The 26,227-nt window shown below is 36.7% G+C and overlaps 4 protein-coding genes and 1 non-coding gene across 8 annotated transcripts; 3 read left to right on the forward strand and 2 right to left on the reverse strand.

The window, feature by feature from the left end:
- Window positions 1-2,194: 2,194 nt before the first annotated feature.
- Window positions 2,195-5,701, reverse strand: LOC144576222 (GC-rich sequence DNA-binding factor-like protein). The gene is made up of 2 exons (XM_078326524.1): window positions 5,533-5,701; window positions 2,195-5,155 (listed from the first exon to the last, which is right to left on the reverse strand). Exon 2 carries the CDS (start codon window positions 5,139-5,141, stop codon window positions 2,388-2,390), a length of 2,754 nt encoding a protein of 917 aa, XP_078182650.1. The 5' UTR covers window positions 5,142-5,155; window positions 5,533-5,701; the 3' UTR covers window positions 2,195-2,387.
- Window positions 5,702-5,786: 85 nt separating this feature from the next.
- Window positions 5,787-5,868, forward strand: TRNAS-GCU (transfer RNA serine (anticodon GCU)). The gene has a single exon. It is a non-coding gene; the product is annotated as a tRNA-Ser (tRNA).
- A 3,390-nt stretch (window positions 5,869-9,258) lies between these two features.
- Window positions 9,259-13,147, forward strand: LOC144576223 (uncharacterized). 2 transcript variants are annotated; one of them, XM_078326525.1, is made up of 2 exons: window positions 9,259-11,863; window positions 12,724-13,147. In XM_078326525.1, the coding sequence occupies exon 1, from the start codon at window positions 9,672-9,674 to the stop codon at window positions 11,718-11,720; it is 2,049 nt and encodes a 682-aa protein (XP_078182651.1). In that variant the 5' UTR covers window positions 9,259-9,671; the 3' UTR covers window positions 11,721-11,863; window positions 12,724-13,147. The 2 variants fall into 2 exon arrangements, with proteins under 2 accessions (XP_078182651.1, XP_078182652.1); XM_078326526.1 differs by having other exon boundaries at window positions 12,729-13,147.
- A 2,410-nt stretch (window positions 13,148-15,557) lies between these two features.
- On the forward strand, window positions 15,558-19,399 carry LOC144576224 (pentatricopeptide (PPR) repeat-containing protein). Of its 2 annotated transcripts, XR_013518619.1 has the most exons (5): window positions 15,558-16,436; window positions 16,533-16,831; window positions 17,688-18,007; window positions 18,327-19,058; window positions 19,158-19,399. XR_013518619.1 is itself a non-coding variant. In XM_078326527.1 (4 exons), exons 1-4 carry the CDS (start codon window positions 15,621-15,623, stop codon window positions 18,974-18,976), a joined length of 2,085 nt encoding a protein of 694 aa, XP_078182653.1. In that variant the 5' UTR covers window positions 15,558-15,620; the 3' UTR covers window positions 18,977-19,167. The 2 variants fall into 2 exon arrangements, 1 of the variants encoding a protein (XP_078182653.1); XM_078326527.1 differs by having other exon boundaries at window positions 18,327-19,167.
- Window positions 19,400-19,992: 593 nt separating this feature from the next.
- LOC144576225 (uncharacterized) lies at window positions 19,993-21,264 on the reverse strand. Of its 2 annotated transcripts, none has more exons than XM_078326528.1 (2): window positions 21,112-21,257; window positions 19,993-20,476 (listed from the first exon to the last, which is right to left on the reverse strand). In XM_078326528.1, the coding sequence occupies exons 1-2, from the start codon at window positions 21,184-21,186 to the stop codon at window positions 20,078-20,080; spliced, it is 474 nt and encodes a 157-aa protein (XP_078182654.1). In that variant the 5' UTR covers window positions 21,187-21,257; the 3' UTR covers window positions 19,993-20,077. The 2 variants fall into 2 exon arrangements, with proteins under 2 accessions (XP_078182654.1, XP_078182655.1); XM_078326529.1 differs by having other exon boundaries at window positions 19,999-20,470; window positions 21,112-21,264.
- Window positions 21,265-26,227: the final 4,963 nt, after the last annotated feature.

A 26,227-nucleotide genomic window follows, 5' to 3' on the forward strand; every position in this document is an offset into this window, starting at 1 on the left:
TGTCTTTCTAAGCTACTAAATTTTTCATTTGTCTTAATTAACTCACTCTCTAACTTTCTTATCTAAAAAATTAACGGAATATACTTATTCTGTCCAAAATACTAATAGAATATACTTATTTCATCCAAAATAATATCATAAAAGTTATATTTTATTAATTTTTTGAATAGAAAAGTTAGAAAATAATTTGATTGGAACAAATAAAAAGTTCAGTGACTATGAAAAAAATAAATTAAACTTGAATAACCAATTCGTGACAAAGAACAAAATTTAGTAACATCTAACAAAATTTACCCTTGTTATAGTCACTGGATTTATTTTGGTTCAACTAGAATTAATCTTCAAGTTGGATTAGTTTGACTTTGGAGAATTGTTGAGCCATAGTTCGGGTCGGGATCAGATTGGGTTTTGAATCATCCAACTTCGGATCACATTTGGATTTCGGGTCGAGTCGGATTGAATCAAATCAGGTTCGAATCAATTTTACGTTTTAAAAAGTTTGAATCTAGTCAGATTAGATCAAATTCCAAAAAAAAAATTATAGGTACTCTTGTCCGACATAAAGATAATATTTGTTGTAAACTTTAATGCATACTATTCAAAGTTTGCTCTAAAAATCGTTTATTGAGACATAAGAATATATGTAGCGAATTTAGAAACAAATAAATAAATATCTTTTTTTTTTTCAAATATTAAAAATTTGTATATGAAGTACAACACAATTTTATAAAAGAAATGTATCACTTTAAAAACTCCTTTACACCTTGGTCATATCAACCACTCTTATAAATGAGGAGAGAAAAACAAAAAAAATCAAGATAATATAGAAAAAAAAGAGGCAAATTGAATAAAGGCTACATGACATAGCTAAGAAATTTAAAATACAATCAATTATATAAAATATAAATTAAAAATCATTTGTTGATGCATCAATTTTAAAATATTAAAGAAATCAATGGGTTTACTGAATGATGAAAGATAATCCAAATATCATGATTTTCACAAACTCCACCCATACCATGAAGATCAGATATCTACTACATAAGCAAGCTCTTTTGAGCGATATTTCGCATGTCTATTGATAGATAGACAAGCCAGGATATAAATTATATAACATGATGATGCACCGAACCGATTTCAGAATGTTGAAAAGTTCAGCTAAATGAATGAATGGTAAAAATCCTGAACTGATTCTCATGATTTTCGCAGGCATGATATATACCACAAAAATGATGTCTATGATTCGTGTAAATTATTATGAGTGAGTCTATGGTACTATGCATATTACGATTTGTTACTGTGCTACGGCTCTATATTCGAGTTTTTAAATCCTAACTGTTGATCCGAACCGTTCATCTTGTTCTCCATATTAATATGTGTTTGGAGATCAAATTTTATATTTTTTGAAATTTTTTTACTATTTTTTTAGATTTATTGAAAATCACTGTTTTTGAAAGGTCCAGAATTTTCAGATCAAGTGATTTTCTAAATATCTAAAAAAATAGTAAAAAAATTTCAAAAAATATAAAATTTGGTCTCCAAACACATATTAATATGGAGAACAAGATGAACGGTTCAGATCGACTGTTAGAATTTGAAAGCTCGAATATAGAGCCGTAGCACGGTAACAACCCGTGATATGCATAGTACCATAGACTCACTCAATTATTATATAATTGAAGTTAATGTCGCCTGAAAATTTTCATTCCTGTAAATTTTCGACCTCAACTAATGTCCAATTGAAACCCAAATAAAAAGGTTAGGGAATTTTTTAAATTCTCAGCAATTACAGCATGAACTTTATTTCTTACTAGACGAAATCATGGATTGAAATCGCAGGTACAATTATTGAGAAGGTAGTTGTCCTCTTCTCTTGATCGAATAAAAATTGCAGAACAAATCTTACATCACGAGAACGAAGTAGGTCCGATGCAGGACCATCCAATCCGCTTTAAGATCTGTACCAACTGTAAGTCTGAATATTGACGAATCAAACGGACATTAAGGCGGAGCACACGGATCGAATGGAGGCCACAGGCAAAACTACAACAAATAGAAATGCAAACCATACAGAGAAGTATGGTACTGCAAAATCCAAAAGTCCATAACCACAAGGTTTCATTTCATGAACCCATTGATCAATCAAGCCAGTATCAAAAGGCAGAAGTAAAGACAGTAACAAATACAATCAGAAAATAGCAATTGGAAATGTCACCAAAAAAATATTCTAGTAATATATGGTTCAACTAAAGGATGACAAAAACTGTTATTTTTTCAAGTGTTTTTTGAGGTTTATCAAAACCTTCATAATTTGTTCTAATCAGAGATAAAGATTGACAATAGAAAAATACCAAAAAGAAACTAACAAAAAACTAACAAAAAACTACCTAGAGTGCTTCTTTGAGTTGAAACATCTTAAGGATAGCCCTTGCCCCATCATAATCATTTAATGCAACCATCATCTTTTTCAATCTCCGCGCTAACCCATGTACCTCATTCTCATCCACCCGTGATTTATGCCGCCTTTCCAATTTTACTCCAACCTCCTTTACAAGTTCCACTAAAGGTCGAATTTTCTCAGTATGATCTCCTCTTAAACCAGTACCTGATGCAAATGCTGATAATGAATCCACCACCCTCTCTAACCTTATAACTGCATCATGCGCATCCAACCCAGAAGACTTGATATGTGGCAATACCTTGGCCCTTAATAACTCCACAATTGCAAGCTTCTCCAAAGCAGGTCCAGCTAGTATATCTTTCCACAAACAAATGTTTCTAAGCAAGCGGACTGACATGCCAAAACAGTACGCAGAGAACTGGCCAGCACCTGGTACAGCCTTTATGACATTTGGGCCCCATAGCGGCACATCTAAGTTTTTGACTGCCTCGGTCAAACGGGTATTTACCACTGCAAGTAGCTCATGCAGAGCCTTCGTGGAGGGAGAAAGGTAGCTTATGAGCATCTTTGCAGAGGAAACAGCATTTTGGGTTTGTTTGGTGCTCAAAACATCCCAGCAATGGGCAATTTCATGGTGAAATATAGGAAGCGCAACCTTCTCAACCAAATCTGGTATCAGATTCATATCCGAATCCTCCTCTGAGTCATCAACTTTTGATTCAAGGAAGCCATAGTCAAACAATTCCTTGTGCCACTCCATGCCAACAAAATCAGTGAAACGGTACAGCGGATCCCACTTCACGAGCTCCAATCTAACAAAAGGTGCAAAGACAGCCTGTACACTGTCTGACGCATAAGCATTGCGGTATACTGATGGGTACTGCCGTTTCCAACCTTCAAACCTCTCCTTAACATCCTTCAGATTGGCGTACTCATTTGACGCATCACTAAATATCTTGTCGGCTGTTTGTAAATGCTCGTCACGACTTGACATATAGGCATCACTCTCACTGTCACTCTCATCAGTGCTCAGCTCTCCTTCTATGATACTGTTGCTCCCATTAAATTTCATGCGTTTACATTCTTGCCGAGCCATTCTTCTCTTTCTACTCTCCGCTCTGAGCTGCAAAGTCATTCTCTTTTGCATGTTCACGTCTCGTCCAAACTCATCCAACTTCACAGGTAAATTTCTAGAAGCTTCCATAGCTGTGGTTGCTGCAGCCTGAGCAGCAGAAATAGCTGCTGCCATCTGACTGGAGCTGCTTGAGCTATTAGAATTATCTAGAACCCTCATGGCAGCTTTAATTGCTGGTTCGAGAGCTGATGACCCATCAGCCAGGTCAGCAGCGCGCCTTTCAGAGATATTTCGGGCACGGTCTTCGTGCAATTTCTGCATTTCTTCCTCTAACACTTCTACCAGAAGTGCTTTCTCACCCAAAAAATCAGACAACACAGAAATGTAGTCGCGCAGCTGCTGGAAATAGACGTATTTGTCATCGTCTGCTTCCAATGACTTCTCCAAATTGGTTATCTCTATTAGAGCCTCGCTGAGGGACATATCAACTCGGACCAAAGAATCTAGAGTTGATTTGTGCGATTCCTTGAGCTTGTTCATCATGCCATGCAAAGCCTGTACCGCAACCTTGGCCTGTTGTGATAATGACATAGCCTCTGCACTTTGACTCACAAAAATTGAGGTTTGCTGAGGCTGAATCTTTGGTGCTAATACACTTGACGGGGCACTGTTTGGGGTAAGTCCAACTGCTGCAGGTGCAGCTGAGTCATCTAACCTACGACCCAAACCCTTTCTGAACTGTTCTTCCTCCCATCTTCTTTCCTCTTCTTCCTCTTCCTCCTCTTCAGGCAGTTCTAAGTCTTTAAATTTCACAGTATTCATGGACATGCTACTATCTTTAGAACCCTCAAATAAACCTTTATTTAAAGATCGTCCAGGTTTGTCGCCTAAAAGAGCAATCCTTCCCTCCAACTCTGCATCTTCCTCTTCATCACTGGACCCTCCAGTACCAGCAGACAGCCGGCTACTAATTACACCACCACCATCGAGAGAGATGAAGTCAGGTGCAGCATGCCGGGGCTGTTGCAACTGCTGGCGCTTTGCTCTAATTTTATCTATAGTTGCCTGATCTGGAATTGATGGCCCCTTATCCAACTCCATCTCTTCTACTTCATCTTCCTCTTCTTCCTCATTTGCAGCAGCCGAAGGGGTCATAGGCTTAACAAGGCCCTTCAGTACAATTACAGTCTCAGGCGGCTTATCGGGTTTTGTTAGTTTCGGATCCAGACCAGAAAGAGAAGCTGGTTTGGGAGGAGGTCTTGAAATACTACCGAGTGGGCGTGCATTCTTTTGCAACTCAAGGAGTCTTTCCTTAGTGTACTCCCCAGCCTGAGACTGTAAATTTGATGGCAAAGTAGTAGTAGAATAGGTTAATCCCTTGGCCTTAATCCGATCCTTTGGAGCTGTCAGTTTGTGGGTAGAACTGGCAGGTGTAGGGTTCTGTTTTACTGGTCGGGGAGCCCTGCTTGGGCGGAAGCTGGCATTGTCATCTTCTTCTTCATCGTCAGCAAAGCTGAGGCGGGTACGGGTTTGTACTGGGTCAGGCTTGGGCTTGGGTTTCTGGGATGCAGGTTTAGGTTTAGGGCTTGGGTTGACATCATCTGTGTTTGAGTCTGGTTCTTCAGATCGGCGCCTAAAATTCTTGGATCTTGCACCGCTACTCATCACCAATTTTTATTCTGTGAAATAAAATGATATAAATGAGAAGAACTTAGGGTAAATTTGTAAAGGGTGAAACCACCAAGTAGTAGCAGTAGCAGTACCTATAAATTGGATTGAAATAAGCTAACTCCAACTAAATGATAACAACAATACTACCACTAATTAACCAAAATTCATCCCCCAAGTCGAAGCAGCTTTATCAAACTAATTCAAAACTACAATTAGACACGATTACAGACCTAAATAATTAAATTCTGAAGACTAGGAATCAATTTACTCCAAAACCGGGGAGCAAAACATCTCATAGATTAATCTGATGTCAAAAAGTGCAATAATAAAAGAGAAAACTGTAATTAATAGCAGAAATCAGAAGAGAGAAAGAACAAAGCTTTACCTAAGTTGGTATTTTGGAGAGGCAAAAACGCAACGAATTTGCGCAAGGAAAAAGGGAGCACAGAAAGTCGCAAAGAGTCCCACTCGTCGACGAGCTAGGCCTGTGAGGCTGTGACCGGAACAAACCGTAGGTCGGCGATAATCGAGAAGAGGAAACAATATGAAATTATGAAGGGTTTCATTTGCAGCCCTTCGGGAAGGGAAGGAATTTAGTAAAGCTAACAAATATATTAATAATAAAATTTATTAACAAAAGTCGCTTTGGCCGAGTGGTTAAGGCGTGTGCCTGCTAAGTACATGGGGTTTCCCCGCGAGAGTTCGAATCTCTCAGGCGACGTTTTTATTTTATGTTTCTGCGGGATGATTCGATTTGTTCGTTTTTCAACGTGTCAGTTTATTTTGAATAAAATGGTTTGGTTGTTCGTATTATTTGGATCGATTTGGTTTTATTTTCGTTTATATTTTGATTGTTATTATTTATTACAGTTTAGTTTTGATGACTAAAACCTAAATGAATCAAAATATTAGCAAATTATGTTAGTGTTGTAAGATTGTATGCAAAATATTAAGTTCATATATATTTTTTTTAAATTCTGTTCGTTTATTTTTCATTTAATTAAAATTTATTTCAGATAAAACGATTCATTTGTTTTTTTATTCGGTTCAATTCGGGATATTTTGATAGTTTGATTTTTTTTTTATGGCTTCATTTTGACAAATAGAAACTAAATTAATCAAAATATTAATAAATATTATGTTAGTGTTGTAATATACACAAAATATTAAGTTGCTACTTGTATTGTTAATATAACTAAAAAAATTTAGAGTAATTTGCGTGTGTATGTGGCTGATTTTTTGGTTGTGGCATTTTAGGACGTGCTATATTAAACGCACTTACTGCAATATTAAGCGCAGAAGAAAAAAAAAAAATCTCTGAATACATGTAATATTAAGCGCACATACTCTTTCTCTTGACTTAATTAGGGGACGTTTAATTTGTGTTATAGTTCATTTCAGAGAATAAAAGAATTTCAAATTGTAATATCTGAGAATATTATTTCAAAGAATGTGTCATTATTATATTTGGTTTGTGCATGGTTATCGTTTCAATATTTAAAGGAATATGTCATTATTTTATTTGATTTGTATATAACTATTGCAATAGCTATCGAGATATGGCTTTACTACTTTTAAATTATTAACTAAATATTGTTCGAAAAAAGCTTATTTAGTTCGCATAAATTAAGCCGAACTAATCAAGTCATTCAATCAATCGAATTAGAAATTGAACCAGATAATACAGTTAATTTGTTTCAATCATGTGAGGATAACATTTAATATTATAATCAATAATCAAGTATTAAATAATTATTTACACAAGGAAAAAGAGAGAAAATATCAACATTGTTAGTTCGTGGTACGGGCGAGTCGCTGGTTCACGGTTGAGTCGTACTCCTGCATCGGGTCAAAGAAAAACTGATTGAAGAGAAGAGTTAACTAGGATAAAGAGAGAGCGCAAATTGAAAAGTCGGAGAGTGGTATTCGTCGAAAAGGAGAGAAGTCGGAGAGGAGAGAAGAGGCTTGCATTGAATTTTTTTTTTTTTTTTTTTAAGAAATAGCACTACAGGAGTGATTACCGTCCGGTTGGAATACGAAAAATCCATGTTATTTCTGACTAGCGCGATAGTCATAGATCTATGGAATCAAAATAGAAAGGAATGATGGATTATCACATCTATTCCCTTAGTTTGCCAAACACAGTAATCACTTTTTAGAGAATTACGATAGCAGAAAATCACCTCCTAAAGTATAAACCAAACGCCTCCTAAGAAACACAATCGATACAAAAAAGTGAGAGAAAAATCTGAATGATTAAGAAAGAAAGTTATGAATTTGCACCAACCATTTTGCATGTGTGAACTTATATCTAAGAATTAGCATCGGCTCCTTTTGTGAACTCAACAATAGGTGTCTTTGTGAACTCAAACTAAAACCTATCATATTGACTTCAAACGATAGATCTGCACGTAATTCTCTATCGTAAACACAGTAATCACTAATTACGATAGCAGGAAATCACCTCCAAACACAGTAATCACTAATTACGAGTTAATTACGAGTGATGTGTCTACGTGTGAAAATATTAAACTTTCAAATTAATTTAGTATAAAGTCAATCGGTCAAAAATTAGAAGATCTATAAATAATTTTATTGCATTCATTTTTTTAATATTTTTTGACCATTTGACTCGATACAAAATTAATTTGAAAATATATATATATATATATATATATATATATATTTTGCATATAGATACAATACTCGTAAAGTAGATGAGTTTTGATGATTTAAATTTGATCATTTGACAAATTTGATAGGTTTTAAAATTGAGTTCACATAAAATCTTGATGAACTTAATAACACCCTAGTTCTACTCAATAAGTGAGTTATATAAATATGTAATAATGGTAGTTTATTTACGAGTGAGATTTATTTTATTTGTATTAGCCTATTTAATTTTCAAACTTTTTTAAATTACAAAGGTTGTAGTGCTCATATTATTATCTTCATTATTTCATTTTTAAAAATATATTAACAGAGCTTGCACTTGGTGTTTCTATGTACATTAATTGCCGTTTTTTAACAGACAGAGCTATACCTGATGTTCTACACTAATCAAAATTCTATTTTAATAGAGCCGCATTTAACTATGAATAGTCTACGGTAATCAAAATTCAATTTCAGCATAGCTACCCTGATAATGATTCGTATAAATTATTTAATTTATTATTTATGTGTTTTCAATTATGTGACGTTATTATTAATTAGGTTATTTATTTTTAAAAAATTATAACTAAATGAGCTGCGCCTGGTGTTTCTAATTATGTAGGTTGTCGTGTTACAATTAATAAAGCTGCACCTGACGTTTCTAATTGTGTACGTTGTCGGATTATAATTAACAAAGGTGCATACACTAATCAAAATCCTATTTTAACATAGCTACACATAATTATGAATAATCTACAGTGATCAAAATCCTATTTCAACAGAGCTAACCCTAATAATTATGCATATTAATTTATTTGGGTGGAGATTTTGTTCAAAGGCTTTGGACAAACCTCATCCAAATTTGTTATAAACTGTCCGATCTATCTTAAAATTTATACGGATAGTTTAGATTTACTTAGCCATTTAAAATTATTAAGTTATAAATATGTTGGCACGAATCTTAAAGCAAATCAAACGGTAAGACTCGGCTTTGGATGAGATTCTGTCCAAAACCCTTAGAACAAAATTCAATTCCTAATTATTTTATTCAGTACTTTTGTGTTCCTAATTATGTAATGTCATTATTAATTAGATTATTCTATTTTAAAAATATATAATTAAGTCAAAGGAAGCAAAAAAGTAATTCAACTTAAGTCATAATTTAACCTTAAATCTCAATCAAACAAAAAATAATTAAAATTCTAACTTAACTTTAAAACTCAATCAAAATAACTAGCTTAACTCGGCATAAACTAAAATATTTAAATTAGACCTTCTAACCGTTAAATCTCAACCAAACACTATACAAATTAAGAATAACATTTTGATTCTGAAAATTACCAGACTACACAATACACATAGTTGATCAGATTTTTAAAGAAAATGCTAGACCGGTGAAAAATCGTGTTATCAGTCTGAATTTGAAACCGTGGACCAGGAGTTGGCAAAAAACTGCTGCGCCACCCTTTTTCCACAAAATAATCTACATACACAGTCCACAGAGACATCTTTCTCGCTTTCTCTCTCTAAGTCGGGTTGAGAGAGAAACATGGTCACAAGGGGAGAAATTCCCAAATCGCCACTCGAAGACGCAAGAATGGTATGATTATCCAACTCCTATGTTTACTCTTCTTTTGGTACTCTCTTTTGGATTAATCCCAAATTGAGAAAACCCAACAATGGATCTCTCAAATTTAGGGTTTCTCAGCTTGTGTTGACTCTTCAATCCATCTCCTAGTCTCACCTTTTCAGCTCGATTATCTTTTAGGAGTAGAAATTTCTTACCTTAAAAGTGGTGACGAGTTTGAAGAAAGAAAGTTCTATTCTGTTGAATTTCGAACCAAGTTGGAATTTTTTTAGTAGAGACAATTGATGGCAGATGAGGCAAACGATTCAAACAGACCCAATACGAGAAGCAACATGGATCTGAATCTTTACTTAGGATTGCCCCGTTCACCCCGCCGTGCCCGACCCGATTTAGGTTCAGACTTAGCACTCAGTTCCATCCCCATGAATTCCTCCTCATCTAGCTCAGTTGCCTCAATTGAAGACAGTAATACCCCTGCTAACAGGTCTAGTTCTATCCACATTGAAACTGCAGAGTCACACGCGCACCCTCCTTACTCACCTTCAACACCTGCCATGGACCCAAACCCGCAAATGGATCGCACCCCACCTAGCCCTGAATACACGCCTTACTTCCCTTCTTATGAGTCTTTTAACACTTCCTACCCGCCTCTGGTTGACCCGAACCCGTTACCTCCTGTGCATGAGTTAGATGAAGCTACAAACCCAAGTCTCATGATTGTAGATGATCCGACAGCCTTTTCTGCTGAGACCCATGTACCTTATTCCCCTCCTTATGTGGCCCCACCCTCTCTACCTCCTGTTCCACCTCCCCAACAAGCATATATCCCCCATCCAAGGGCACAGGAAAACCCAAATGACGACATCCCGTTTAGCTTCTACCCTCAACTACCACCTCCTTACATGACAAGTGGCCGTGCTGAGCTCCTTCGACCAGAATTACGGTTCAGGCGCCTGATTGAGACGAGCTCCAGGCTAAGGGCTCGGCGGTTTAGGTCATCCTTCTCACATGGAAGTGGGGCTAATAATCCAAACATGGCGTCAGCATCTACTATAGGTGTCACTGCTGCTGAGCTGCAAGCAGGTCAGGAGACGGTTGCATGTGTTGAAAGAACAGCAGAGGCAAATGTGAGAAAGGATAAGGTGAAGTTGGAAGCTGGTACCATGGAGGAGGAGGCGTCCGATGAAGAATCAAAAGAGAATGCGCAGAACATTAGTGCAAATTTCGAGTGCAATGTCTGCTTTGAAATGGCGACCGAGCCAGTGGTGACTTCATGTGGCCACTTGTTCTGCTGGCCGTGCTTGTACCAATGGCTGCACGTGCACTCTGATCACAGGGAGTGCCCGGTCTGCAAGGGGGAGGTTACTGATGCTAATATCACTCCTATCTATGGCCGTGGCGGTTCAGATTCCAATGGAGAGAGGGCGAAGAGCACTGCTCCGATTGGAGAGGATGGGGTGAAGATCCCCCCCAGGCCCCGGGGTAATCGGGTCGAGAGTTTCAGACAGCAATTCAGACCTGTTTCTAGGCGGTTCGGTGAGGGTATTGCGTCTTCCATGAGGCGCTTGTTGGACCCACAAATCCGCCCGGGTGCTTCTGGATCCCACCGGTTTGACCCGAATGTAGATGCTGCCATGCAAGAAGTGCTCGATGGGGCCCAGAGACGGGTTCTCACCAGGCTCCGTGCTAGGAGACTCCAGAGAGAAGAGTTTAATATCGGTACTAACAGTAGCAGCAGCGCTGAAGTTATCCCGAATGTGATGGTGGATACTACAATAAACTCAGGGCCCCCTTTGATGAATCCTGGCAGCAGTAGTGCAAACCCAAACCCTAATTCGGCTACACTCTTTAGAGAGGGGATTGATCTATGGCACCGCTTCTCTCTCTATGGTCTTGCTAGCACAGAGAGGCTTGCAGCTATTACGGCTGATTTGGGCCGGGTCGTCGGGCGGTTTGCTAGCATGAATGGTACTAATAATAATGGAGCCTCAACTTCGGCAAGTCCAATGGACCCATCCAGTTTGGAGAGACCAGCTGGTGGGGACCAGGTTGCTGCGGCACTTGCAGCAGATCAGGTGTCTGCATCCAGCACAATGGCAGTGATACAAGGAGATCCTGGTGCGGCCACTGGTAACTCAGAAGGACCTGCTTCTGCTTCGGAGCGGCGCAATAGTAGTGCGGGTTCGTCTAGGGCTCAGAGGAGGCGTGTCAGAACTGGTGGTAATGGTACAGCTGGTGCATCTACCTCAGGTGGAAGTGGCAATACAGGAGGCTCACTGGATGTAGATGGGGGACCGGCGCATCATTTGCGTAAGAGGAGAAGGCTGAACTGAGAACACCCAAGTCAACTCCAGCTTGTGCAAGTGAGATGTGATGACTTGATTAAATAGTTCTGATGGCTCGTTTCAAGCAAGGAAGAGAGAAGGATTTGACAAGCCCCTAATTGTTGTGCACTTTCTGAATAAAATTATTCTGGGTTAGTTTTGTTTTTCTTTCTTTATTTAATTGTTTTATTGGGGTGGGGGGTGCAGGTTTATAGAGTCCTCTATTAGGATTTTGAAGTTTTGTATTTTAATTGTTTTTGCTGAATGAAATTTGGAGTCCTTAGCTTTCCGCATATTTTGCATTTCATATTGTTATAATTGTCTCTGGCAATGGTGACAACATTTGTTAGCATAAAAAGAAAGGGTTATGATGGGCATCAAACCGATTTGGTTCAATGCCTGGTTGGAACCATCCAATCCACCTTGAGATTCGCACGGACGGTTTAGATTTGTGCGAATCCCAACGTGGTTCGAACTGGTATTACTGAGCATCGAACCAAATTCAGTCGGATGCCCATCGGAAATCTCCTGCTCCAAAAGAAAAATGATGGTGCCCGTTAATAATTATGTTTTGGTACTTGTCTTTGATTGAGAGCAGCATTATTGAACTTGTTGCTAATTAATTGCGTGATCAGTTGGTTCTTGATTGAACTTTCAAAGGAGAATATCCATATTTTATCCTGCATTTCTATTTGGAATCTAACTAGAAGTTTGTCAAAAATAATAATAGTCTGTTTGGTAGCTTTATTTTGGATGGAATATCCGACGAGTACTTTCAAAGGCGAAATAAAATTTTTGAATGGATTTCACAGTGCTCTTCCACCCAGGTTGGAAGAGCAAAAGATGGCCTTTGTTTTTCAATGGAAGAGTGAAAAGCGTGACTCTATTACCAGTAAAAAGACCTGTGTCTGTGTGGCATTGTTTATTTATCGTTTTTCTCTCCCCAATTTGTTTCTGGTTCTAAAGAAATAAAAAAGAAACACTCCGACTCAAAACCTCTCAACTTTTTCAGTGTAGGATCTCCTCCAATTAGAATGATGCTACCATACACCAACCTCAAAATGAGGATCTCAACCTGCTGCCATCTCTTTTGACACTCACCGTGCCACCCTTTCTTCCATTCAAAAGAACACAGCAAAGCATTAGAGGGCCTTTTAAATGGGTGTGACCTTTTTTCAAATCTATTGTTTAAACTTCCTCAAATTGAATTCTATGTATCTTCTTTGCTTAATTGGTTATTTTGTAGGTTTTCTTTATTATCCCACTTGTGATAATTTTTACAAGTAATGATCTTCTATGTCAATAATTGTCAAAATATCTTGCATTGGAGCTTAATTGCGCATCGGAAGAACTATTCTAAACTCCTGCAGTCGTGGCTCATTAGTAACAGCAATATTTGTAGTTCGTTTAAGTGCAAATCTCTTGATGTTCTTTAAGATTCTGAGTTTTTAACCCAAAACCAAGTCTTCTGACAGTATTTGTCACAGAGCATAAAGGGTTTTCTGGTATTTATACTACTAAGTAATTAGATAGTTGGTTTGGTAGAAATAAATCCAGGGTATTCAGTGACCATACAATGTAACAGCTTGATTGGTACTTGTTGCTCATGCATTGTTGTAGTCTGGATAAACTGGTAAGGTGATAACTGCTGCTACACTTTAGATGTTGGCCTCTTCTCACTGTTTTGAGGGATTAATTAATTGCAGTCTGATAACTTTAACAAGGTGCTACTGTTATTTACTACCTGCAGATACTGATAGTAGTTGTTGAAGTCTCGAGGGTTGGCTTTCTTATTGTTACTGATGATGAAAGCTATTTAATAGGATTTATCTAGTTTATTTGGACTTTCCCTGAGCAACAATATTAGATTTATGATCTGGATCAGTATTGCGCTTTGAGAATTACCAGAATAATATAGTAGTGTTGATGCCAACCTAGATTTACTGCTATACTAGGTGTTTTGACTGGCGAGTCTGACATGCCACTCTGAGGTGCGTCAGTTGGTAATCAGATTGACTTGTTGTATTAAGTTGGTACTGGTAGCTCTCTTTAATATCATGTTTTTCTAATTGCTTGAAGTGTAAAAGATTATTGTAAGGGAGTTCATAATATTTTTCTAATGTAAAAAGTTACTGTGAGGGAGTTGATTTATATATGTACCGAGCTTTTTATTGTCATTGCTAAGCTAACACTCTAATTTGGAACCAAACGTTACAAGAGTTTTATATGAGCAGTATATAATAGAATAGTAATACTGACATAGGGGGGATCGACTAACAGTCTCCCTACTTCAGTCTCCTATCTGTCATCCGCACTAAAAGACAAAAAAAATAGTTAAAACGTGCTAACTATCACCAAAGAGCAAGATTAATGCTATTTTATTAATAGTCAAAACGTATAGTATTCATACTTATTATCAGAATTATTCGTCATATGTAAACACAAGCTGGAGGGGACCAGTAACGACCAGGGGGACCGCTGACGTCTTGTGACAGCCTGGATTGGGGACCGCAATCGTCTGAAAGCGACATTTGCCAAGATTGGGGACCACTACAGCGAATCTATATATTATTCATATCTAAATAAAGAAGTATTCATATTTAAACAAATAAAGTATTCATACTGACGATTACGAAGTATTCATACATGTTTGAAATAATTTAAACAATTCAAAATTCAAAGTTAGATTCATCTCTCTCACCCCACCTCTTCCAAGAAGTATTCATGCTGACAATTACGAAGTATTCATACATGTTCGAAATAATTTATACAATTCAAAATTCATCTCTCTCACCCACCTCTTCCAAGAAGTATTCATATCTAACGTGAACTATGCATATCTAACAAATGAATTATTCATATCTAACTAATGAAGTACTCAATATCTAACAAATGAAATATTCATATATATAACTATTCATATCTAACTAATGAAGTATTCACACATGACACTAACAATATTCACATCTGACACTAATAATATTCACACCTGCCCAGATTGGGACCAAGAAATATTCTCAACAGACTAGTATGCATATCTAAAACAATGAAGTATTCATATCTAACTAAAGAATTATTCATACTGACGATTACGAAGTATTAATACATGTTCAAAATAATTTATACAATTCAAAATTGAAAGTCAGATTCATCTCTCTCATCCCACATCTTCCAAGAAGTATTTATATGTAACATGAAGTATGCATATCTAACAACTGAAGTATTCATATCTAACTAATAAAGTATTTATATGTTGCACTGTGACAACCTTCGCTGGACTAGCATGGACCCCCTCCAATGGTGCACCACACTCTCCCCGCCGAATCTTGACGGTGCACCATGCTCTCCTCGTCGGATCTCGACGGTGCACCATGCTCTCCTTGCCGAATCTCGACGGTGCACCACGCTCGCCTCGCCGGATCTTGACCGCCATCACAACTGTCGGCATGGGTAGATGGTGGCGAGCAGTAGAGGAGAAGAACAAGGTGAGTTTTGAGTTATGTTGCATTTTTTTTTTCTTTCTAAGAGAAGATTGAAAAGAATGAATTTTGACAATGTGAGGGAACAAAAAAGGAAGGTTATTAGAGGGACCGTGACAACATCTTTACTCAAATCTTTTTACCTCATACGTACTTTTCTTTCTCCAGGTGGCTTCCATGCAATTTCTCAAAGAAGCAAATTGCACATTGGAGACGATTAGAGTATAAGTTTGTTGTAATAAATAACAGTTTGTCCTTCACAATAGGAGATACATAATTCACTTCACGCCCTTCAAATATCTCGAACCAAAAAGATATTTATCCAATATCTGAATATACGGGGCTTTATTTGCAAAAGGGAACTTCAAAGTCTCTTGTCCTGCTAATATCACTTATCGCTTCCTGCTCGTAGTGGATAGAACATCCATCCATGGCGCCACCTCTCTCCACCCTTTCTCCGTCCACAATGGCTGCGCCCTCTTTTATACCCTCCAAATCCTTCTTTCCCAAATTCACCTCCATCACCTCCACTCCCTCCCTCCAGTGCCACTCCTCCATTTCGGAGCAGCTTCGCCCGCTCTCTCTTTCCCTACTCAAAGAACCTGCGCAGAGCGAACCGGTTAATTCGAAACCCACTTGGCTCAACCCCACCAAATCCAAACCCAATATCATCTCACTCGAACGCCAACAGAGAACCAAACCGGCCTCCAATCGAAACCAATCCGCATCCCTCGACCCGACCCTTATCAAAACTCTAACCTCCATTCCCAATTCTGATAAAGCTATTTTCTTCTCTACCCTATCCAATGCTTTTCCATCTCCCCCATCTCACGACGACGCACTGTCTCTTCTTAAGTCTTTCTTTCGCCACCCCGAAAAATCCATTCTCTTGCTTGAATGGCTGGAAGAATCATCTTTCCAACTGGAAACCATTTTCTACAATTTGGTTCTGAAATCTCAACGTGCTGCGAGGCAATGGGACCATATGGATCAGATTGCACATCAGATGCTTGATCATGGGCCTCAACCAGATAATATCACGTATTCAACTGTTATAACAGCCGCGCATCAATGCCGAAGATTTGATAAGGCGATTGAATGGTTTGATAGAATGTATAGTGCAGGAGTGACACCAGATGAGGTTACTTTCTCTTCGGTACTTAAGGTGTACGCAGTTCTTGGCAAGAGACAGGAGGCGTTTGTTCTTTATGAGAGAGGTCGTGCTGCTGGTTGGAAGCCTGACCATGTGCGCCATTCTCTCCCATTTAATTGTCTAGTTGATACAATTTTCATTTTTGGCACTTTAATTAAGTACTTAATTCTTGCTGTTTTATATTGAAAGGTGGTGTTTTCGATACTAGGGAAGTTGTTTGGGGATGCGGGTGACCAAGACGGGATGTTGTATGTACGCGATGAAATGAAACGGCTCGAAATTGTGCCAAATGTGGTGGTGTATAACACCCTCATTAATGGATTCGGGCGGGCCGGGCGAGTCAATATAGCCAAAGACCTGTTTGAGGAGATGTGTCAGTTGGGAGTGAATCCTAATGCACGGACCCTCACTGCTATTTTGAGGATATATGGGAAGTACAAGCGTAATCAAGATGCCATGGATGTATGGGCCCGCATGAAAGAAAACAGGTTTGTCAGAGAATGTTTTTCTCTTTTCAAAACAAGCAAAGGTTATGTTTGCTTTTCCTTTGATAGCAGGGTTTATGGGCTTAAGTTAAGTACCACCTCATATCTGTACCAGTTTCATATGGTAATCCCTAGTTTGTAACTCATGGTAATAAATCAGGGGCACCAAACTAAGTTGGTTCGTCCAATAACTGGCACGTACCAACTGGAGGGACAGAATTCTAGCTGGAGGCCTGGAGGGGTTTATTTTAGTTTTTGTTACCTGAAATATTATTTGAAACTTATTTTTGGGGCAGAGCTACGACCCCCTGTAGTTACAACAAAATAAACACAACATAGATACAAAGTGATGCTACTGCTATTAGACCTGTTTGTCTATAGGAGCCAACCTATCACTGTACAAGGACTGGATGCTACCATTTAACAAACAACATTAGAAACAACTTTTGCAAATTACACCATATATTTTACTGTGGTTGCAAATAGCTATCTCCATTTCTCGTACTTGCAATTAGCAAACAACTTTTTAAAACAATTTCTATTAAAACATCCAGAAAGTGTATCTCCATTTCTCGTATTTTTAAGCTGTTGAGACCTGAAAGTGTTAATTTGGCTCGATTGAATTTTAATGAAATTTAATTTAGGAAAATACAGGCTTATCAGATCAGTCAGTAAAAAGGTCAATATAAATCAGAATATATATCTTTTCAATCTCATTATTGGCTCAAGTCGTAAATATATCTGAAATTGGGCGCCACTTCCAAATGAGAGAAATATCGGGTGCCATTTCAAATTTTGATAAAACACTTGGTACCATTGAAATATGTGATCCTAATATGTCTAATACTCTGTACAACAGGTGGCCTGTGGATCAAATCCTATACAACACGATATTAACCATGTGCGCTAATCTTGAGACAGACTCAGAAGCAGAGAGGATATTTGAGGACATGAAACGGTCACAGAAATGGCGCCCTGACAAGTGGACCTACTCTGTTATGATCAAACTGTACTGCCGGAGTGGCAAGAGTGAGCGTGCATGGCATTTGCTGTTTGAAGAGATGCCACAGAGAAACCTACAACCAGACGTGACAAGCTATACTTCTTTAATCGATTGCTTGGGCAAGCAAGGGAGAGTAGATGATGTGGTAGTTGTATTTGCTGCGGCCATGAAAACAGGTAATATATTGACCTAATAAATGCATTTATATGAATTGCAATCTTGGATTTTTATACCAGGACCAGTCAAGTGCAGTGCTGGTATGTGGATTTCATTTTGCATGCCAACTGAAACTAAAATAGAAGTGAATCTTTCATACATGTCTAATTGCAGTTCATTTGGGACAAAAAAAGAAAGAAAGAAAGAACGGGACAGTGAGCCCATCTTGGGTCATAACCTGGTTCAATAGGAAATCTAACTCATCTACACTTTTGCATTTGCTTAAAATACATATAATGTGTAAGATTAAAAATTCATCAAAATTATGTTTTGTTTCAGTACCATCTGAAATTGACGACCTGCTTTGCTGTTGTTTGCTATCGACAATGGCCCAATGTAAAGATGAGAAGCAAATGAATGCTATACTAGGTTGTATAGAAAAGGCCAATCCTACACTATATAAATTAATATGCATGTTACGGGATAAGCTGGTCGGATTTGACGAAATTCAAAAATCCTTCCGTGAGTTACTCAACAGAGCACCGGTTAATGTACGTAGACCATATTGCAACTGCTTGATAGAAATTTGCACTGACGAACTCGGTTTCCCTTCACATAGACCTCATGAGCTTTTCCACTTGGGAAATATTTACGGGTTGTACCCGCATATAGAAACAAGGCGGCCAAGTGAATGGTCGGTTGACTTGCGTAGACTCTCTCTTGGTGCAGCTAAGGCAGCTTTGCACGATTGGTTTGAGAGTGTGGCTGAGGCAGTGGAGGATAGAGAAAGTTTGCCTCCTCAATTTAGGGTATACACTGGACATGGGTTGGATAGATTCAAGTCAGTGCTTACCAGGTACTTGGACGGGTATTTGTCAGAGTCAGGGACCCCGCTTCACAAGTGCCCGGAAAAGGCGGGCAGCTTTGTGGCTGATAAGGATGATTTGTTGCAGTGGTTGCAAAGCCGGGGCATTCTGCAAGCGGATTAGAAATTTTGTAATACAAATACTTTTCATACAAAATTAGAAATGGGGCTGTGCAGGGCCTGTTAGTTTCAGCATCTAGGCCTAGGTAGGTTGTTTTGAAGTTTCTTCTAATATTTTTCTTTTTTATCCTGATTTTTCTTTCTTTTTGCCAATCTTATATTTTATATGGTTCTGCGATTTGCAGTCTGTCTCAATGAGGAGTCCGAGCATCTAAAGATGCGGAGTCGGCTCGGGAAGTGGGTTCCTCAGATCCTGCATTTTCTTTTTGGTCTGTAGGGATGCACAGAGGAGAAAAGAAAATATAACAGTATGATAGAAATAGGTTTTAATTTAAGAAAGATTAAGTTGCTTATTCCATATAAAAAAATTTAAAAATTACCACATCTAACGATTATATGCTGCTATGAAAAATGCAGTAAACTAGATGTGCCGTTTATTTAATTCTCAAAACGGCACATCAAGCTCTTCCAAATAAATTGAAATTTAAGGACATGACTTGAGTTCGTAGTCCGTTGTTGAATAACAAGTATATATTTATGGTAATATCTCATTAACTATGCTTGTATACTGCACCACAATATTTTATTTAGGTTAAGTTTGCAAATAAGTAATTAACGTCATGAAGTGTAGTTTATAATAGTGAAATTGATGTTTTGCTATCTTCATATGTTTAAATCTTAGAAATATGACATTAAGAATGGGGGCTTTGTAAGATTATAAAAGGTTAAATATGAATCACAAATAAATCAAATCTTATGCTTGTCATATGTGTTACTTGCTTTATTGTCGTTGTTTCTGATATTTGTATTATTATAGCATCTTTTGTTTTCCATTAATATGGAGAAATTTATGTGGCAAAAATAAGAGTTAATTAGTCAACCAATTTTTCTAGAAAAGAAAAAAAATATAAAAAGAACATGAATCTCTGCCAACATTATATGCACTAGTATAACACCAATATTCCCGTCTTTTCCCTTTTTCTTTCTCTTAAAAAAATAAAAATTCAGTGCACAATGGAATGGAATAATTAACATAGATGACACACTCACACAAGAACAACAAACATCCTCTAAATTGGGCATTTGATGTGGATTTGAATACATTTCAAGAAAAGAGACCGTTCCACCTCCAATCGAAATATGACACAACTAATAAAAGCGAAATATTTGGCAGAAGCTGTTCAATAAAAAGTATATCCGATAGTGAAGTAAATGCCAGTACAGCGGCTACTGAGAATGAGCGGATGGCTAATGCATTTGCATTTTCCCAGGTTCTCGCTAAGCTGGCAATATTATACCAGAAAAGACCGAAGTAACCGAAAAATGCAACTACTAGCACCGCAAACGCAACTATATTGTAGATAGCAAAGGCTAAGGCAATGCTTCCAGCAAAAACCAGATAAATAACTTGCACAAGATGCAAGGCTTGTATGATACAGGATGTATCTCCAGTTGTCACAAGAGGTGAGTTGTCTTGGTGCATAGTCTCCATCATTGACTGTTCCTGGAAAGTTTAATCATGAAAGTCAAAACTTCATATTTTTTGAAGGTTTTTACAGTAATTATGTTTGAATATTTTGGACACAAGTACAATCCAAAGCTCCAAGGCATGCACAGTAACTAATACCGAGTTAGGCTAATATGACACTAGTGTTATATCAAACTAAATAACACCACATCTTAAACCCTTAGATCTGCTTTAAGATTCGTACTATCCGCTTTTACTGTTCAAGCACTTCATTTTGTACGAATCTTAAAGCAGATCTAAGGGTTTAAGATGTGGTGTTATTTAGTTTGATATAACACTAGTGTCATATTAGCCTAACTCACTAATACCTTTTCTTAAGCAAAACAGGCTTAATTATACTGTTTCAACAATTCAACTGCAGTAGAGTTAGGGGTCTCAACGGGTACGATACAGATCGAGTGAAAGTATTTTTATGCCCATCCCCATTAAGCTCATTAAAAAAAATAAAGAAATCTACCCATAACCATACCCGTCTTATTGAATACGATATGGATCGGGTAAACAGATAAAAGAGTGGCATTGACACCCATAACTAGTGAGGAACCAGACTTCATTAAGAAAGAGAAATAGATGAAATTATCTAAAATATCTAGGGGAAAGCATTCATTTACCAGAGTAGCTGCACTGGCAATTGCTGCTTCTCCCATTACCGGCTTCTGTGGGTCTTCAATTCCGGTTGAATCCATTGGCAATAGCAAGAAGAAATAATATATAGAAGAGGGGCTTCTGTAAATGTAATGAATCCACGTCCCTTTACTTGAACGAAGGATATGATATAGAGAAAAGGAATAGTCAACAAGTCAATTGTGGCGGTATAAGTCGTCGTTCTCGTCAACTGGTCAATAATTTTATTTTATTTTTTTTAGTTTTTGCTTAGATCATGCCCCTAGGGTGGCCTAGGCCACTGATCAGTACTTATCATTGCTTAGTTTTTGGCTCATTTTAGTGGTTTGCAACTCGGGCGGGTACCCCGGGTATACCCGTCTCGGGTACGGGTACGTCTCGGGTACGGGTATACTCGGGTACAAGGGTATTCGGGTACGGGTATGGCGGGTATAATTTTCAAAATCCATACCCTACCCGTCCTATACCCTTACCCGTGTATCCTTGACGGGTAAGGCGGGTACGGGTATGGGTATTTTTTTTTTTTGTTTTTTGTTGCTGTTCTTTTGGTTTTTTTGTTGCTGTTTTGTTTAGCTGGTTTTTTTGTTGGTTTTTTTTTTTTTTTTGCTGTTTTATTTTTTCTGGTTTTTTTGTTTTTGTTTTTTTGTTGGTTTTTGTTTTTTTGTTGTTTTTTTTAACAATGTCGTATAAATGTTATTATGTGTTTATAATTCAACTTTTAAAATATGAATAATTCAATATCAAATAGTGTGTATATATATACATAAAATTATCAAGTCACATCTTTATAATTCCTAAATAATTAAAATTTGTAACTTATATATATAAATTATTCTTGCCAAAATTTGTTTGTTTAGTCGCCTAAGTACAAATGTATTTATTTATTTCTTTACACGAGTCATTTTATTTTATTTTTAAATTCTCGTTCTAATTATATAGTTTCATAATTTATTTATATCTCAAAATTTTTAAAACAATAGAAGTTACCCTCCTCCTTTATTCCGGGCTTGGGACCGGCTATGTAAAATAACATAGGCGGAGTTCTAACTTTTTTTTTTTTAGTAATTCTTTTTTAAAATGAATAATTTAAAAACTAATTGAAATATTTAGAAATTTATAATTTAAAAAATAACGATAAAGACTAAAAGAGGTTAGAAATTTATACCGACACTACCTATCTAGAAGTTCTCATTCCTATACCATTATTCGCTCTCTTCCGCACCGTCTGAATCCGAATTAGCCTGGTGCTGCGCCTCGGTACCGCTTTCTTCAGTGTCGACTTCGGATGATGATGCTTCAGGCACATGTTGCCTCCGCTCTTCAGCTTGAATCCAATCTTTCAAGCACACAAGTCTTTCAAAGACATGTGGACCCAACTTACTGCGTTTATCGGAGAGGATCCTGTTCGCCGAACTGAAACAACTTTCGGAAGGGACGGTTGACACGGGCACGGCAAATACATCGCGGGCCATCATCGCCAGTGTTGGAAAGGCCCTTTGATGCCTCCTCCACCATGCCATGACGTCAAGTCCATGTTCATTTCCGTTCATCATCGATACATAGGTCACTAGCTCGCTTGTTGTTTGTGGTTCGATCTCCGACTGAAAATATGCTAACAAACCACCACTGCTAGTGCTCCTGGAAGTGAAACTATTAAAAAAATTAAAAAAGTTAGTGGACAAATAATGTATATATTATAAATAATAAATATTAAAAAATATATGTATATTTATATTCATACCTAGGGGTGGCACGGGACGAAGACGGGTTTTGGTTGGCACTCATTCTTGAGTTGTATATGTTAAACATTTCTTCGAATTTCGAATCGACGTATGCCTCCACCCTGGTACTGTCTAAACGTAGATTATCTTTGTACCTTTGAACTACTTTGATCGTGTAAAACTTCTTGTATGCCGGGTTGAGGCAGTTTGCGATAATCGTGACGAGCGGTACATCTTCCCAATATTTGAGAAACTTTTGCTTCATGGCATCTACGATTGGTGTGAGAGATTTATCGTAGATTTCAGCTTGTTCCAATTGACAATACACCTTGGAGATGTCATAGAGATGTCTGAGCATACGTTTACAAAAATAAATCTAACCCATTCAAAATAAATCTAACATTTACAAAAATAAATCTAACATATTCAAAATAAATCTAACATTTACAAGAATAAATCTAAAAAATAGAAATTAAAAAACAGAAATAAAAAATAGAAATAAAATAACAGAAATTAAAAAACAGAAATAAAAAAAAAAACAGAAATAGAAAAACAGAAACAAAAAAACAGAAATTAAAAAACAGAAATTAGATCTAACCTATTCAAAATAAATCTAACATTTTCAAAAATAAATCTAACCTATTCAAAATAAATCTAACATTTTCAAAAATAAATCTAAAAAACAGAAATAAAAAAACAGAAATAAAAAAACAAAAACAAAAAAACAGAAATTAAAAAACAGAAATTAAATCTAACCTATTCAAAATAAATCTAACATTTTCAAAAATAAATCTAACCTATTCAAAATAAATCTAATTACTTCACATATTTTCAAAAATAAATATAACCCATTTTTTAAACCTATGAAAAATAAATCCGAATTTCAAAAATAAAATCTAGCATCAAAACAAATTTAATTACTTTACATCTAACAAATCTAACATAAACTAAATAAATCTAACATATTCAATAAATCTAATAAATCTAATTACTTAACAAATCTAAATATCTAATTACTTAACATCCAATAAATCTACATAAACTAAATTTACTCTACAAAAATAAATTAATCTAACATGAAATAAATATAACCTTTAAATCTCGCGGAAAAATCTTGCGGAAGGTCCCGAACTTCGTAATTTCGATACCTTCGTAATTCCGTTTGCGTATTTGTAGAAGGAATTAAATGTACAACTATATATTTTTTTAACAATAAATTTAAAATTTGAGAATAATAGAAATTTAGATTAAGAGAATAAGAGAATGAGAGAATGAGAGAATGAGAATTGAGAAGGAGATGTGAAAATGAAGGGAGGAAGAGGGGTATTTAAAGAAATTTTGGTTGGAGGGATAAAATTTAAATTTTTAATTTTTAAAGAATAACAGTAACAGTAACAGTAACAGAAACAGAAAAGAAAAGAAAAAAAAAAAAAAAAAAACCGTCCCATCCGGTCGGTCCGGTCCGGTCCGGGTGGGTCCGGATGGGATGGCACCGGTTTGGGGGGGCAAAATTCAAATTTTTTGAATTTTGAAATGGATGAACAGTACTCGGGTATACGGGTACGGGTACTCAGGTAGTCGGGTACGGGTTTAGTCGGGTACGGGTAAACTTGGGTAGGGTATGGTCGGGTATTGGTCCAAAATAACAGGTCCGGTCCAGTTTTTGCCCGTACCCGCGTACCCGAGTACCCGACCCATACCCGAGCTCGGGCACGGGTACCCCAGGCGGCGGGTACGGGCGGGTATACCCGACTGGGGTAAAATCAATCCACTAGCTCATTTGATCAGTAATGAAAATATCTTTGAATAAACAAAATTAATGTATATAATATATATCTCAATAACAGAGACAGTAACGTCATATATTCGTGAGTTTTACAATTAATTGTTAGCTTAATAATTACAAAACCTCAATTTATCAGAATATTAACGCCAAGAAGAATTTGCCGATTTATAATTATTATCAAAACCTTTGCCGAGTTATAATTACAATCTCTTAATCCAGAACACCTGTTCTTCTTATAATTATAAGTATTACAACCTGTAGTTATTTTTTCTTATTAGACTAATTTATCCTTTCCTTGTACTTGTCTAAGGTGGTCAATGGTAACAGTTTTAATTTGTAAGGTGAACAGTGTAACAAAGACTCGGAAAAAAAGTAAAAATAGGAAAACCAAGGTTGGTACAAAACAGAGCATATTGAACTATAATTTTTAAGTAATGACAAATTTGTCAATTTAATTTTTTTATTAATATTAAACAATTTAAGTGATTAAATTAAAAAATCGGGTGTTAATAAAATTAATGAATTTAGATAAAAAAATAATTAATTTTAAAATTTTGCTTGAGAAACATCCAAATGATAATATTATGATGAGTGAGTATATATATATAAATTCTCTAACATTTATAAAGTTGGGTTCAAATTGTTGGAGTTCATTACTATTTTCCTTCACAGTTGACGAATAACGGAGGACATTAGTCAAGAAGAAAATGACATCTGAACATGCAAATACGCAACCGCACAGGCCCTCAGAGATGAAGCTACAGTATAAGGGGGTTCAAATTGTTGGAGTTCATTACTATTTTCCTTCACAGTTGACGAATAACGGAGGACATTAGTCAAGAAGAAAATGACATCTGAACATGCAAATACGCAACTGCACAGGCCCTCAGAGACGAAGCTCAAGTATAAGGGGCCGCATAATCATGCATTTTGAAAAAGCTCAAATAATATTATATCTAACAGAGGAGTTAGGCTGGGGTGCTATGGATAGCATAGTGGCCTCTATGCTACGGCTCAATATTCGAGTTTTCAAAATCCAAACGGTCGATCCGAACCGTTCATCTTATTCTCCATATTAATATCTGCTTGGAGACCAAATTTTATAATTTTATGAATTTTTTTTCTATTTATTAAGCCACTTTGAAAATCGCTAATCCAACGGTTTTACTGTTTTGTGCAGCCACCGTTGGATCAACAATTTTGTAAAATACTTAATAAATAGTAAAAAAATTCATAAAAATGTAAAATTTGGTCTCCAAGCAGATATTAATATGGAGAATAAGATGAACGGTTCGGATCGACCGTTTGGATTTTGAAAACTCGAATATGGAGCCGTAGCATAGAGGCCACTATGCTATCCATAGCACCCAAGCCTAACTCCTAACAGAGATAGTAACGTCATATATTCTCGTGAGTTTTACAATTATACAAAATTAATGTATAATGACGCTATCAATTCATTTGTTTCAGTTTAGATAGAAGAATTATTTGATTTCAGTTTAGAAATATCCGTAACTCCGATTTTTGTAAGGATATATTGTATTGTATAGAAAATGTCATTTCAAAGCCATGCAATAGGGAAAAAGAAATGATATA

Source organism: Carex rostrata, chromosome 25, assembly GCF_964058835.1.
Source record: "Carex rostrata chromosome 25, lpCarRost1.2, whole genome shotgun sequence".
Taxonomy (NCBI): domain Eukaryota; kingdom Viridiplantae; phylum Streptophyta; class Magnoliopsida; order Poales; family Cyperaceae; genus Carex; species Carex rostrata.

Coding starts and splice junctions, on each gene's coding strand:
- LOC144576222 (XM_078326524.1), bottom strand. CDS start 5,141: ATGAGTAGCGGTGCAAGATCCAAGAATTTTAGGCGCCGATCTGAAGAA.
- LOC144576223 (XM_078326525.1), top strand. CDS start 9,672: ATGGCAGATGAGGCAAACGATTCAAACAGACCCAATACGAGAAGCAAC.
- LOC144576224 (XM_078326527.1), top strand. CDS start 15,621: ATGGCGCCACCTCTCTCCACCCTTTCTCCGTCCACAATGGCTGCGCCC. Junction 16,832..17,687: donor GCCCGCATGAAAGAAAACAG/GTTTGTCAGAGA, acceptor TCTGTACAACAG/GTGGCCTGTGGATCAAATCC. Junction 18,008..18,326: donor TGCTGCGGCCATGAAAACAG/GTAATATATTGA, acceptor GTTTTGTTTCAG/TACCATCTGAAATTGACGAC.
- LOC144576225 (XM_078326528.1), bottom strand. CDS start 21,186: ATGGATTCAACCGGAATTGAAGACCCACAGAAGCCGGTAATGGGAGAA. Junction 20,477..21,111: donor TTGCCAGTGCAGCTACTCTG/GTAAATGAATGC, acceptor TAAACTTTCCAG/GAACAGTCAATGATGGAGAC.